Below are 15,590 nucleotides of genomic sequence, written 5' to 3' on the forward strand. Positions count from 1 at the left end.
TGAGCTCATTGAAGATGCAATGTAAAAATGAATACTTGCGATATATTCTTGTGGTGTGACAAATGGACAGCCGCAAGGACTTTGAGCTCTTACACTCTGGCACGAAGCAGCCAGACTTCATCTCATCTTGTCTCCTGGTCTGGTTTCCAGGTGGGATTTCCCAATGCAGGCAAGTCATCGCTGTTGCGAACCATCTCCAATGCCAGACCTGCCGTGGCCTCTTACCCCTTTACCACCCTCAATCCCCATGTTGGTATCATTCAGTACCAAGACTACGAGCAGCTCGCAGGTGAGATCCATGGGAGTGGGAGTTAAAAATGGAAAATTGTCCTGAGTAGCAGATGGAGTCAGTCAGCTGACTGTATCTGTGGACTACAAGTCCCAAGAAGCACTGAGGCAAAACTAGGTCTGGCTCAGCCTGTTCTGTATGACATGGACCTTGTTTATAGCCCTTAGTATCAGCAATTATTAGCCTTGCCCTGCAGGTATCCCTGGTCTCTGTGTGAATCTTTTTCTGACATTTGCTTCATCAGTCGGTGTGGTAAATTCCAAACCAAATCTGAGTTCGGAGGCATTGCACATGGGGTGTGATAGAATGCACATACGTTCCCCAGCCACCAATCAGCATCTTCAAACAGGATTTAATTGGTGGCTGGGGGCACAGCGAGAGAGGAGACAGACTCTTATATACAAATAAAATCCCCCCTACCCTGCACTACAAATCTCCCAGAGAACTCTGGGGTTTCATCATCAGCTGTTTAATATTCAACTGGCTGGTAATTAAGATGAAAGTTCTAGAGACGAGTACGTGCATTGGAAATGGAGCTCTGAGCCATGGTGGTTTGAGTAGAAAGCACACTGTCCAAAGGCAACAGCAGCGCTGATACAAACCTCAGCTCCCCTTTTCCAGCCCTATCAGTTTCTGGTTCTGGGAGCTGCTCCTGTGCCGTTGGGTAGAATAGCATTTCCCAACCCTCTCTTAGAGGCACACCTAACCAGTTGGGTTTTCAGGATTCCCACAATGAATATGCATGAGAGAGATTTGCATTCATTGAAGAACCAGGTGATCTAGCTCTATCTCATGCATATTCATTGTGGGAATCCTGAAAACCCGACTGGCTAGGTGTGCCTGTTGGAAAGCACTGGGGTAGAGTGAATCTGGGACATGTACAGATGGTTGTGATGCTGTAGTTGGCTCCAGCTTTGCTTTTCTCGGAGATCCTTTTTAACCATGCCGCACTGTAGCGGTTTCCAGAAGTTGGCTCAACAGTTTTTTGAGAGCATGAGAAGCTCTTCCCTGTGCGTACCCGGGTCAGTCCAGTTAGCTGGGTTTTGCCTCCCTTCCAGCAGATGGAGACAGAGAAAGTTTGAAGGGCTTCACCTTTTAACCTGGTGTGCCACCTGCTGCTCCTCAGTATTTCTCTGTGTCAGGCAGATGGAGATGGTGCAAAACCTGTAGTTCTGATCCAAGCTGGTTGTAGGCGTTGGACAAGCAGGGTTTGGGAACCCTAAATTTGCTCTTTGCCGGCGGGGTGACAGCTGGTGGTCCAGCTCCCTCCTCCTTCAGCCTTTGCCAGTTCTTCAGGGAAGTATCCTTTTCTTCTCTTTTCTGCTGTTAAAGTTTTTGAGTTTAAAAAAAAAAAAAGGGGGGGGTGCAGACTTTGTCATCGACAGCTTGCTTCTGGCGGCAGTGTTACTAGGCTGTGCGGCAGGGCTGGTCGCTGATCCTGGGCCCCGGGGGACTTTAGGAGGAGGTCTATTGTTTTTTCTTCCCTCCCAGTAGTTCTTCCTCTCCCACCCCTGTTGCGGCTGCCGGCATCTGCCTCGCGCTTCTTCGGCACCAGTATGCCACGCACGAGCCGGTGCTCGCGCTGTGGGGAGCGGCTGGCGAGCCACATTTCCTCTGGCTGCTGCGATCGCTGCTTCCCCGGTGGGGAGGGCTTTTCGGGTGCATTTGCAGGGGCGGTTGTGCAGCAGTCGAGCGCCGGGAGGCTGCTCACTGCTCAGGAGCTCCCAGCCGATCCGTTTCCCCTGAGCGTGGGAACGGCAGCCATTTTGAGTGCTTTTCGTGCCACAGAGGAGAGAGCTGTGGGGAGTGGGGATCTTTCTCCAGCCAGTGCCTGCCCTGTGGCGGCCTGAGGAGCAGTGGAAGGGCTCCATGGTGAGGATCCCGTGTTCCCGGAGGGGAGTTTCGGGGGGCCCACCTTCTTTTCTCCTGAGTTTATCTTAACGCACCAGGCCTTTTTAGCCAGCGGTGCTTGCAAGTGCAGTCTCCCCAACCCCCAGGTGCCTGTGTGTCCGTTGGCTAAGACCCCAGGAAGGAGAATATGCCATCAGCGACCAGGATCCGAAGAGTTCAGACCCCCAGGCCCGGGGGGGGGGGGGGGCACTTGGGAAGTCGCTGCTGAAGATTCAGAAACAGGGGAGGGGCCGGCAGACCCCATGCTGGCCCCGGATCTTGATATAGAGCCTGAACGTGTACCGTTGTTGGAGAGGGATGACCCTAAGGTGTGCGCCTTTTTCAGCGTGACGAGTTGACGCCACTAATTCCTCATATCCTGGCGGAGCTAGGAATTTCAGTATCTCCCTTGGACCCAAGCCCGGACACAGTGGACCCTGTTCTCGCAGGCTTGTGGGGGCCTGCTAAGACCTTCCCTTTGCATGACTTGCTCAGACAGATGATGCTCCGGGAGTGGGATACCTCTGAGACGGGCCTCAAAGTCAGCAGTGTAATGGACAAGCTTTACTCCTTGCCTAAGGAGGTCTTGGAGCTTCTGTGGCTTCCGAAAGTGGATGCCTCTGTTACGGCGGTCACCAAGCGCACGACCATCCCTGTGGCAGGTGCGGCAGCTCTGAAAGATCTCCAGAATCGCAAATTGGAGGGTTATCTCAAGAAGATATTTGAAGTTTCTTCCCTGGACATTCGTGCTGTGGTGTGTAGCAGTTATATGCTCCGGGCGGGCCTCTGCTGGGTGCAGCAGTTGCAAAGCACCAAGGACCTTGATTTCCCCCCCTCCCCAAGAGGCGAAACAGGCTGAATGCTTGAAGGCAGCGGTAGCTTATGGGGCGGATGCCCTCTATGATTTGCTTCACACTTCCTCGCGTACCATGGTCTCTGTGGTCTCTGCACGTAGACTGCTGTGGTTCCACAATTGGTCAGTGGATGTTTCCTCCAAAGCGCAGCTGGGGGCACTCCCGTTCAAGGGCAGGCTCCTGTTCGGGGAAGACCTGGAGCAGCTTATCAGGCACCTAGGCGAGAACAAAGTCCATAAGCTACTGGAAGGTAAGCCAAAAGGACAGCAATCTTTTTCCTCCTCCCGCTCCCGTTTTCGCAGCCAAAGGCAGATTTGTCAGAGCAGGGCCCAGAACCCGGGCCAGAGACAAGCCTCGGGGAGGTTCCAGCCTTGGTTGAAGTCCTATCGCGGATGTCGAATGGTCCAGGCCAGGGCAGGACAAGGGTCCAGCAGGGCCAAGTCGGCACAATGAGTTGTGGCCGATCCACTCTGAGAGTCCTGTCATAGGGGGTCGGCTGACCCTCTTTTTCGAGGAGTGGGTCAAGATTACGTCGGATCAGTGTTAAAACACGGCTATGCATTAGAGTTTGCTCGTCTGCTGCAAAACCTATTTCTGGTGTCCCCTTGAGTGTCTCCAGAAAAATAATTTGTGGTTCGCCAGACCCTCTGCCGGCTCCAAAGTCTGGGAGCTATTGTTCCCGTCCCTCAATCTGAGCATGTGAAGGGACGTTACTCCATTTACTTCGTTGTCCCAAAGAAGGAAGGTGGATATGGTCTTAGGCCGCCTAAGGTCCCAAGGTTATGGTGATAGTAGCGGCATTCCTAAGGAGGGAGGGGATTCTGGTGCATCCCTACCTGGACGATTGGCTCAGTCGAGTGAAGTCGGAGACTCTATGCTCGCCGGCGGTGGATATGGTCTTAGGCCGCCTAAGGTCCTTAGGCTGGGTGGTCAACTTTGCCAAGAGCTGTTTAATCCCCTCCCAGGTCCTGGAATTTTTGGGAACTCTCTTCAACACCCGTGTGGGAAAGGTCTTTCTCTCTAAGGACAGGAGGGAGTCGATGCTCTAGTGGTCCCTTGGCCGGTTGGCGTTCTCTGTGTTCCCTCCCTGGCTCTTGGTGGGCAAGATAATCAGAAGGATAGAACTTCAACTGGGACGAGTGATTCTCGTGGCTCCCGAGTGGCCGCGGAGGCTGTGGTTCTCTGATCTCGTGAATCTGGCCTTGGATGGACTCCTGTGTTTGGGTCATCTGCCAAACCTCCTGCACCAGGGTCCTATATTTTTAGATCAGGCAGATCGCTCTTATCTTGCGGCCTGCCTTTTGAGAGGAAACCGATGAGGAAGAAAGGTTATCTGGAGGTGGTTATTTCTACTCTGCTACGAGCCAGAGAAACCTCTACGTCCCTGGCATATGTTAGTGTCTGGAGGGTCTTCGAGTCCTGGTGCCAATCTCACGGGCTACATCCTCGACGAGCTTCGGTGACTCTGGTCCTTTCCTTTCTGCAGAACGGACTCGACAAAGGGCTGTCTTACAATTCCCTGAAGGCTCAGGTTTCGGCTCTGGGGATGTTTTAGGGGCCCTATCCAGAGTTCTTCTCTGGCGACTCATCCTGATGTGGTATGTTTTCTCAGGGGAGTGAAACATGTGTGCCCACCGCCTCGCTGTCTTTGCCCCTCATGGAATTTAAACTTGGTGTTCCGAGGATTGTGCAAAGCCCCCTTTGAGCCACCGAGGAAAGCCACTTTGAAGGATCTCACGCTGAAGGTGGTTTGTTTTTTTTTGTGATTATTAACTTTGCCAGGAGGGTGTCTAAGCTCCAGGCCTTATCCTGCAGGGAGCTTTTTCTCCGCATCTCTGATTCCGGAGTTTCGCTACATATAGTTCCATCATTTTTACCTAAGGTGGTCACAGCCTTTCATCCGAACCAGTCCAAGGAGCTCCCGGCCTTTTCGGATGCACAACTGAAGGATCCTCATTCGAAGGAGCTGAGACGGCTGGATGTTCGCTGGGCCTTGTTGCTCTATCTGGAGGCTACCAATGGTTTCTGATTATCAAATCACCTGTTTGTGCTGTGGCATGGTGCGAAGAGAGGTCAGAAGGCTACTATCGCTCGTTGGTTGAAGGAGGCAATTTTGTCTGCATATATTTGCCATGGTTGACCACTCACTCTACTTGAGTGCAGGCGGCCTCATGGGTGGAATGTCAGCTGGTTTCCCCACAGGAGATCTGCAGGGCGGCTACTTGGAAGTCTCTATACACCTTTTGGACGTCCAGGATTCGGATACCGGCAATTTCGGTGCCAGTGTCCTTCGAGCGGGGCTCTCACAGTCCGCCTTACTTAGGAAAGCTTTGGTACATCCCAGCTGTCTGGACTGATCTGGGTACATACAGAGAAAGGAAAATTGGTTCTTACCTGGTAATTTTCTTTCTTGTAGTACCACAGATCAGTTCAGACGTCCGCCTTCTGGTGTGGTTTTAGGGTTGTGTGAGGAGAGCCCACTCAATCTGTTCTATTATCTCTAGCCTTTTCTGAAGAATGGCATGTGCTATTACTTGTTTTCATTGGGGTTTCCTCTTCATATTTCAAAGTTCTGTTCTTCATTCTGCTCGTTCAGGGGTAGAGGGAAGTTTAATTGAGTTACACTGTTATTTATTACCATTGTTCTGCTTGGGTAAGAGTACATACTGAGGAGCAGCAGGTGGCACACCAGGTTAAGAGGCGGTGCTATGAAACTTTCTCTGTCTCCATCTGCTGGAAAGGAGGCAAAACCCAGCAGTTTGGACAGATCCGTGGTACTACAGGAACGAAAATTAGCAGGTAAGAAACAATTTTCCTATATTATGCTCATGAAGGGAATGTAAAGTAAATTTGTCTCTCACTAAGGGCTGAAGTTTTTTTGTGTTCCCTTTGCTTTCTCATACTTTCCTCGCCACCTTATACTCTAGTTTGCGCATTAGTTCTCAAGCCCACTCCTTCTCACTTTTGCTTGCAAGCCTCACCGTGTTGCACATTTGTACTCACTCTCCCACACCTTCATTCTCTGTCTCTCTCTTGTTCTAGTTGCTGATATACCTGGGATAATCCAGGGTGCTCACCAGAACCGAGGCCTTGGTTTTGCATTCCTGAGACACATTGAACGCTGCCGCTTTCTCCTCTACGTTTTGGATCTCTCTGCGGCTGAACCATGGACTCAGTTCCAGGACCTGAAGTACGAACTGGAAGCATATGAAGAAGGCTTGTCGAGGAGACCTTGTCTTATTGTTGGGAATAAGATTGACTTGCTGCAGTCTAGGGTTAACTTGCCACTCCTCCGGGAGAGGGTGGGAGAGAAGGTCATCGCTGTGTCTGCGCTAACTGGACACAACGTGGAGGAGCTGATATTGTACCTCCGGGAACTCTATGATAGTTGCATAGACACCGATCTCTCAAAGCTGCAGAAACCGCTCAGGTGGTAGGAGCTAAGGCTGTGAAGAAGTGCAGGGTGTAGTGCTTGGGTGGGCTTGCCCCGTCTTCAGGTCACAGGAGGAGCTCTGGACAGAGTGAAAGAGCACGGAGCGATTACAGCCATGTTCAATGAAGGAAACTGAAATTCTGCAGAACAAAGAGGCCTTTCAGCTCTTCCATCTCTGGCCGATGAAGAAAGCTGCCGTCCCTCACCTCTCACCGCAGCTAGACAGTACCCAGGAACCGCTTTGTGGTGGAACATCGGCTGTTACTTCTTGTTCTGCTCTCACCACTAATGAGCAAAGGACAGCACAGCCTGACTGTCCTCATATTTGTCCCTCACAGGTTTCAGATTGAGCTGTGGTAACTTTCCACTGGGCATCATTGAATAATATCAGAATAATAGTACAGGGGTGTGGCATGGGGACAGGGCAGTAGTAAGAGCCCGTTTGTCACTTTAAACCCTGATTTGAAAGGACACGTTTCCATAAAATCTTATTTACAAGTCTACTGTGTGTAATAGTGATACATGATCAGTGCTCACAGAAAGGGATGGACAGGCCAGACCGATTCATTCCTGCTCCGATTGCTCCCAGATCTCTGAATCTATAAATCCATTTTAAATGCAACTTCACATCTTTACATACAACTGGAATTTGTGGGGCCGGGTTCAGTTGGAAGTTTATAAGTGAGCAGGAGTCGTCGTCACCCAGCCACGCAATGCTGAATGTGTACCTGAATCAAGCCAGGTCAACATTAAGTGTCTCGAGCTCTGGTTGACTTAGATGCCAGTGAATTGTACCACAAGAGCTCTTATGTAACAAAGGATGCAGTCAGGACACTCCTCCCTTACTTGTGAGGGGGTCTGATGTAATTCACTGTAAGGGCACAGTTTACATAACACAAGGACACAAACCCAATGACAGACCTTGTCTTTAACACGTAAATGCCCTACAGGGTGTGAGGTACAAGGCATAACAGTGTTGCACTCGGAGAGTTTTCTTAATGCATGAAATAGCAGACACTGGCACTTTCCTGCTCCTCCTCTTGTGCTTCCAGTTTAGTTGGAAACTGCTTCAGATACACACCTCCTCTCCGGTCCTTGGCTAGGAGCCCCAGACTGGGGCTTCCTCCGGAACCTGGTACCCGTGCACCCCAAGTCTGGCCACGAGGTGTCATCATTGCATGAGGGCTGGGAGAGTCGAGAATCCAACCCAGGTCTCCCACATGGCAGCAGAGCTGTGGTCTGGCCTCTGACCAATTTTAAACTCTGTTTAACTTTTTCATCAGAGACGGAGGCTGCATTGTTAATAAGGAATAGCCATGGGCTTGAAGGGAGAGGCATCATGTGTTAATCAGTGAGGCCCTAGCAGTTGAGAGAGGTAAGATATTTTTGATGCCTTATATGGCAGAAGTACTTCTTTACCGCTGATTAGAGTACAGGTATGCAAATGAGTGACAGGTGAGCTTTTGCCTTATTTGGAAGGGGCTCTTTAACTATAAATCTGCTTTTCAGGCTATGCACGTTGAATATATTTGCCTGCACTGCCTCACGTGTATGCAAATGAACCACGTTCAGGATAGCGGAAAGGCAGAGCGGTTTGAGGCCCTTGGCATCCCTGCTATAAATGGATCCAAACGGGCCTTGGCTCCCTGATTGTTACTGGTCCAGAGCAGACTTTCCCCTTGCTGTTCTGGCATCAAATTATTAACGTGTGAGACATTGATGAACGAAGGTTTCTGTGCTGCGTCTAGTGGTGCTGTACAGGGGCAAGTCTGCAGTCCTCTGCTTGCTCTCTTGTGGCTCCTTCTTTCTTATTTTCCAAATACTCTTTCCCATGCTTGGTAGAGTCTCAGCGGGTTGGCACTTGTGAGTCCTAAATAATTAGTTTCAGGCATTTTAAGAATCTCTGAGATAATCAGAAAACTGCGTGCACTTCACACTGCCTCCTTGCCTTCATGACAGTGGTGGCCTGGCATAGTTTGTGCTCAGAACTGAGAGCCAGCACCAAGCAAGAAAGGAGCTTTTGCTGCCCTGCATTGACACTTTCAGGTTAGTTTTGTATTGGCTAAAAGTCAGGTTTTGGTTTTTTTTACTTTTAACATACTGTGTTGCTGTCCAGTAAAATGTATTGGAAGGTTCAGGGTGGCTCTTTTCAGGAGTTGACATCCTCTGTTGAATTTGGCAATATTCCTCCTGAATTTACTGAGCATTTAAGATCTTTCCTTTGAGTGCATGAAACTGTGATTATTCCAACTACAGCAAACACACATTGCATAAAATAATTCACTGGAATTGAAATGAAATCATAAGCTAAATCTTATTGTGTGACCTCAACAGATGATGGTAAATCTTTCTTATTTATGTACTCAGTTGTTTGTATTCTATCTCTGAGTCCAAGCAGAGCACAATAAAAACACAAACAAAATTTAAAACAAAGTTAAATACAACACAAATACAGTATGCAATGCAATAACATCATATAAAAGACATGCAAACACTACTAGAACAGATAAAAATGATATACTCAGGGCCAGCGGAAGCACTAGACGAGCTAGACCTGCGCCTAGAGTGCCGCCGCTCGTGAGGCAGGGTGAGGTGGCCGCTTCAGGTGGCAGAATTGCCAATGTTCATAGGAAAGGACTCTGAGCTGGGAACTCTGAAGAAGATACCTCTGGTCTGTTCAGCTCATCCAACTAAAATAAGCAAATGCTATGCTTTATATATATATATATATATATCTCTCTCTGCAAGTAAACCCTGTGTATGTTTATTCAATAAACATACACGCGGTTAATGCGACTCCAACATTGCTCTAAGCTTCAACGGCAAGAGGAAATGTGGAAAAAAGGATTTGCATTCACAAAAAAGCTTGCTTGTTACGGCGGTTACTACCCAAAACCAAATAAGCCTGATACTTTACTTTCAATGCACATCCAGCATAGCTCTCTGCTTCAACGGCAGGGGGAATGAAGAAAAGTGGATCTATATACAGACAACAACCAACAAGGACTGAATTACATAGTCTGGGTAAACAAGCCTGGGTGTAGCCTGCTTATTGCGGCGGTTACTACCCCTAACTAATTAAGCTAGATATTTCACTTAGATGCAGTTCCAACACTGCTCTCTACATTAATGGTGGGGGTGGAAGGGAAATAGAACCAAAAGGTTACTAAGAGCTAAGAGAAACAGATAAGTATGAGAGGGAAAAAAAAAGTGTGAAGCTTGCTGGGCAGACTGGATGGGCCGTTTGGTCTTCTTCTGCCGTCATTTCTATGTTTTTTCTATGTTTAGGTGCTTCAATTTGCACTTTTACCCAGCAAGATATTTCAGTACCAGTCTTTTGAGCTCCTATTTGGTAAAAGACATCAATTGTTTAACTTATTATCACCTCATTGGTATGGGTACTAGCCTTTAGCATTTGATCTTCCCAGGTGATGATAAATACCAAATGTCTTAGTCTTTGATGTCCCCAGAGATACCAGATGTTCCTTGGGGCCATCCCAATTCTTTATCAGTACATTGGTGCCAGGAAGTCTCAGGAATAAGGGATCAAATGGTGTTAGTGTCATGCCTTTGTACAATCCCTGCACTCAAATCCTATGCAATATATTGAATCATACTCATCAATCATTAGAACCTGTTCTGATCTATAGCTGTCTATTCATGATGCAAAGTTTTCCAGAGATCTAGCTAGCTAAAATTATCTTTACACACCCTGTTGAAGGCCTTCTACTGATCGAGGGACAAAAAGGCCGCTGACAGACCAGATATATATCCCGGACCAAAAAGATGTTATCGAAAACGGTGCATCCGGGGTTCCCTGTACGTACCAGGATCAGTCCAGACCGTGGGTTGTTCCCCCCCACCCTTCCAGCAGATGGAGTCGGAGCAAAAACTGAGAGGGTGGTCCCTCATACCTGGTGCGCCCTCTGTAAACCTTCAGTATTTCTCTGACTCCAGCAGATGGCAGTTGCACCTTCGGTTCCCCAGTTCATTGAGAGGATAGTTTACAGAATTTCTTTTTCCCTGTACGTACCAGGATCAGTCCAGACTGCAGGGTTATGCCTCCCTTCCAGCAGATGGAGTCGGAGAGAAACTGAAAAGGCACCTCCTATATACCCTGGTGCGCCAAACTCAAGAGCCTTAGCAGGCCAGGCAGGGCATTGCCCTAGAGCCTTTCCCGGAGTGTCTTGCTCCCTTACCCAGTGTGAGGAAGGGGAGGATTAATCGGTGGGCTGGTCACTCTCCCCCTCCGCCTCCAGAGATGCCCAATTCCTCGGAGAAGATATGGCAGAGGGGTATTGTTAATTGGCAACCCTCTGCAGGCTCTCAGGTTTTCTAATAAAGTTTATTTAAGAAAAAGCAGTGATTGAAAAAAAAAAAAAAGATAGAAAAACGAGGTATGTGGCTTTCCTTTGTGTTGTCCCCTGCCTGCTTCCTCACTTGGGTCTCCGGAGGGGGTAGCTTGCCACCCGGTCCCGATTCGCGCCGCTCGCGCTTCGTTTTCCCGCCGCTTCGGGATGCCAAGGGGGACTGCCTGTACCGCGTGTGGGGGGGCGGGGCTTCGGCTCTGTTCCCGATGCGTTCCCGGGGACGAGGGGCCTTCGCGGGGAGCGGCCCCGAGGGAAAAACCTCTGCTGCCGTGGCAGACAGTGGCATGGCTCGCTCCCGATATCGGGGGTGGCGGCCATCTTGTCCTCCTCCGTGCAGGCGGCGGCCATGTTAGAGCAGGAGGGGAGTGAAGCGGATTCAATAGAGGACGAAGAGGATCTTCCTCCTTGGTCTCCTCTGGACTTTAGCCCCCACCGACCCTGTGATTTACAAGGCGAGCTTAATTTACTGCCTTTGGGCACAAAGGGAGGTCCTTTGAAGAGGACACATCCTTTTTCATCTCAGTTTGTACTATTGCTGCATAAGGCTTACATGGAAGCCGAGGCTGAATGGGAGTAGGGGGTCCCTATCCCCGATAAATGTGGTAAGCCTTCTCCAAGTCCGGTTGGCCTAGAATTGGGGGGTTCTGGTCCAGTTCCAGCTCCTAGGCCTCCCAGTGCAGATCCCAGGCCTTCCCCCAGCGCAGATGCGGATCTGTTATCCCTGGGCTCGCACTCTCCGGATGCAGGGATTGACGTGGCAGCTGCGGATTCAGTAGAAGGGGATGACCCCCAGGTGCTTCAGTTATTCCGCAAGGAGGAGCTGGATCCTTTAATCGCGCATGTCCTTCAGGAGCTGGGGATTCTGGTGCCACAGGCAGAATCCGATTCCTTGCCAGGGGACTTAGAGTTGTCCGGGCTCCACGCGCCGGCATATACATTTCCTTTTCATCATAAGCTGTTTCAGATTGTATCCCGGGAATGGGATACTCCGGAGGCTACTTTGAGAGTCGGCCGGGCTATGGATAAACTTTACCCGCTCCCTCTTGATTCCTTGGAGCTCCTTAAGGTGGATTCGGCGGTCACAGCCTTTGCTAAGCATACCACCATCCCAGAGACAGGGGGCATGGCTCCTAAGGACCTTCAAGATTGGAAATTGGAAGTCTTGCTTAAGTGGATTTTTGAGGTTTCAGCTTTGGGAGTGCGGCCTGCAGTTGCATGGTGCAGAGGGCTACCCTCCGCTGGGTACAACAGCTATTAACGGCTCAGGATTTGCCTCCGGAGGAAGCTGAACAAGCTAACCGTATGGAGTTGGCGGTGGCTTATGCTGCAGATGCCTTGTATGACCTCTTACGCACCTCGTCCTGTTCCATGGCTTCGGCAGTTTCAGCATGACAGCTACTATGGCTGCATCATTGGGCGGCAGATGCCTCTTCCAAGGCGCAGCTAGGTTCTTTTCCGTTTCGAGGTAAACTTTTGTTTGGGGACGAGTTGGAGCAACTTATTCGCTCGCTGGGGGAGAACAAGGTGTTCAAGTTACCTGAGGATAAGCCCAAATCCTTTCGTTCTATGGGCGCCTTCCATGGCCGTTTTCGAAATCAACGCCGGTTTCACTCCGGGAGGGGTTCATCCTCATATACCCCGAGACAACCACCCGCACGATCGCAAGCGTGGACACATTCCTTTCACGGCAGACGGCCATCGCGTACTGGCGCATCCCACGGCTTTGCCAACAATAAGACGACAATGAGGGGACGCTGGCCCATCCCTCCATGCCGGAATTCAAGGACGACTCTTCCACTTTCGGGAGGAATGGGCCAGGATTACTTCCTACCAGTGGGTTCTCGACATTATAAACCACAGCTACGCTTTGGATTTTGCACAACCCTTGTGCTATCTGTTTCTCATTTCTCCCAGCGGGTCAGGGACGTGCTGTTCCGGAGGGGCTTACTGATGAAGCAGGAGGGTAGGTTGTCTAAGAACGCCGTTTGGGCAATAATATAGATTAGACACCAAAATAGTCCAAGTATAACCTTTTATTTGAGTGGAGACATATATTCATACAGGTGCCCGACTCTGGCCGCGTTTTGCCCCTCTTGGAGCTGCCTCAGGGGCTGTATGGAGAGGTTCTCTTTTTCTATGTCACAACAATATGCTTACGGATAAAACTTCAGTTATCTAATAATTTAGATAGAAGTACTGCGCACATAGTCTCCGATCAGGTTTAGACCGGAATTCAAATTCCGGTCCAAACCTGAGCGGAGACTATGTGCATCAGTACTTGGACTATTTTGGTGTCTAATCTATATTATTGCCCGGAGGGGCTTAAGGCACACTCTCTCTTCGATCACAAGCGGCTTCTTGGGCGGAGTGTAGTTTGGTCTCATCTCAAGAAATTTGCCGGGCGGCTACTTGGAAATCTGTACAAACGTTTGCCAGACACTACCGGTTGGACGTTAGAGATCCGGCGGTGGAGACGTTTGGCAGCGGCGTGCTTCCAGCGGGACTCTCTAGGTCCCACCCCATTTCTTACATGCATGTTAATGTTAAAATGTAAACCGAACTGATTTGTAACTCTGCTACATGAACTTCTGTATATAAAAATGCTAAATAAATAAATAAATAAATTTAGGGCAGCTTGGGTACTTCCCAGCAGTCTGGACTGATCCTGGTACGTACAGGTAAAAGGAAAATTAGTTCTTACCTGATAATTTTCGTTCCTGTAGTACCAGGGATCAGTCCAGACGCCCGCCCATAGCAAGACGAGTCCCACACGTATTCTGGTATTTCTGTTTCCTTTTTATTCCAGTTTTTCAGAGCACTTGGATGTGTGAATTATAGTTATGTACGATGGCATTTTTTCACCTGGTTTCCTCGTTTCCCAGAAGTTCAGGTTTGAATTGATCTAGTCACGGGTGGTTGCTGTAAATTTTTATCATTCTGCTTTGATATCGATTATACTGAGGGATCGCAGGTGGCGCACCAGGGTATATAGGAGGTGCCTTTTCAGTTTCTCTCTGACGCCATCTGATGGAAGGGAAGCATAACCCAGCAGTCTGGACTGATCCTTGGTACTACAGGAACGAAAATTATCAGGTAAGAACTAATTTTCCTATTCTTTGTTTTCCTCTACTTAAAATGTTTATTAAAAAATAAAAAAAAGCCTGTGTTCAGCTTTGCTGGAGCCTTGCAGGCAGAACTTTGTTTTCAATGACAGATCTGACTTGTCCATTCCGTCTTATGTTATTCTGTTGTTTTTGGGGTAAGTGTTTACTTATTTCTTAAAACCAGTATTTCAGCTGCCTTATGGGTGAATGTTGGTGGTCCAACCTCTCCACCACGACCCCCTGCTGCCCTTTATGAAGGTGAATCCGGAGCGGGCGTCTGCGTGCTGCTCGCACCAGATGTCCCCCCAAAGCAAAACGCAGAACAATCTCCTGCAGGAGCCTGGCCTGCAGCATCTTCCGCTCCTGGGCCCTGCAATTGAGCGGGCCGAGGGTGACATTGAAGTCCCCCTGAGCGCCACTTCCTCATCGTGGTCCAGCTCGCAGAGGAAGTCACCAACTGGCGAAAGAGTGCCGTCAGCTTGGTCCCGGCATTGGGAGTGTACACGTTCACGCAGTTGACCATGCAGCTCTCAAATCGCAGCCTAACATGCAGCATCCTGCCTAGCTTGACAGCCTTGATGCTCAGCATCTCCACCTGCAGGACCCTTGAAAACAAGATTGCCACCCCACCAGCCACTCCTGAGTTGTGACTGAAGGCCATCTCGCCGGCCCACTCCAGAAATCAGGCTGCTTTGGCATCCGGAGTGGTGTGGGTCTTCTGTAAAAAGGAGACCGATTACCTGCTGCGCTTAAGGGTAGCAAGTACCCAGTGCCTGCAGAACCCGGTCTTGCAGCTGTTGGCGTTAAGGTTGCAGAACATTAAAACCATTCTCTATCAAGAAGTGCAATAGGTACGTGCATGTTCTGCCCCATTACAGGGCCTCCCGGAGCACGCACGGTTCATGACCATTTCTTTCCTTGCTGAGGAGGGAGGCAGCTCATGAGCAGTGCCGGGCCGCCCATTTCAGAGACCCCTCCCCGACTACGCCATGCTTGATCAACCTCCATGGTTGAAAGAGAAGCTCACTTGCAGGGCAGAACGTGGGCCGAGAAGCCCGTGGCCCCCTTTCCTCAGCCCCTCACCCACTCATATTCACCCACCTTACCCTCTTCATTGAGGCCCCAGCCTGGGGGACCTGTTCCCATCCTTGTAAGAGTGGACTCCCCGTTGTTGAGAGCCCCTCTGGTGTCCTCTCCTGGGAGCTCCCTCCATCCTCTCACTCCCTGCTGGGCTCTGGCCTGCTCTACTGGGTGCCGGGCTGCCTGGAGCAGGGGTAGAGGGCTGGGGAGGGAGAACAAAAGAGAGTGGTGCGGGAGGGGAAGGAGGAATAGGAGGAGGATGATGAAGAGGGGTTTGTGGGATGGGGCAGAAAGGAAAGGAGAGGGGCAGAACACCACCATATTCGAAGGGGGGGGGGGGGAGGGAGGGTCAGGGTCTCCCCTCTTCTAGGGAAGGGTGCCTGACAGAAGCTGGTCAATGAGCTCCTCCCCCCAGTTGGAATCCTGCTGAAATGGGGCCCCTTCCGAAGGAGGGAGCCCGGCCGGACTAGGCTCCTACTGGGACAGGGTGGGAGTGGGGGAGACAGTTGAGGGTAAGGTTCCCCCTTGGGTGAAGGAGGCCCTCCTCCCGACCCACTGAGCCTTCCTCCA

General features: G+C 50.1%; 1 protein-coding gene across 5 annotated transcripts in view; it reads left to right on the plus strand.

Moving 5' to 3' along the window:
• The window catches only part of MTG2 (mitochondrial ribosome associated GTPase 2), a 29,604-nt gene extending 22,635 nt beyond the window's left edge, over window positions 1-6,969 (plus strand). For all 5 annotated transcript variants that reach the window (XM_029611763.1, XM_029611768.1, XM_029611765.1 and 2 more), the window contains 2 exons: window positions 151-289; window positions 6,076-6,969. In XM_029611763.1, coding sequence (XP_029467623.1) covers window positions 151-289; window positions 6,076-6,470 — 534 coding nt within the window. In that variant the 3' untranslated portion in view covers window positions 6,471-6,969. The remainder of the gene's footprint in view (window positions 1-150; window positions 290-6,075) is intronic.
• The last annotated feature ends 8,621 nt before the right edge of the window (window positions 6,970-15,590 follow it).

Source organism: Rhinatrema bivittatum, chromosome 8 (assembly GCF_901001135.1).
Source record: "Rhinatrema bivittatum chromosome 8, aRhiBiv1.1, whole genome shotgun sequence".
NCBI classification, from domain to species: Eukaryota; Metazoa; Chordata; class Amphibia; order Gymnophiona; family Rhinatrematidae; genus Rhinatrema; species Rhinatrema bivittatum.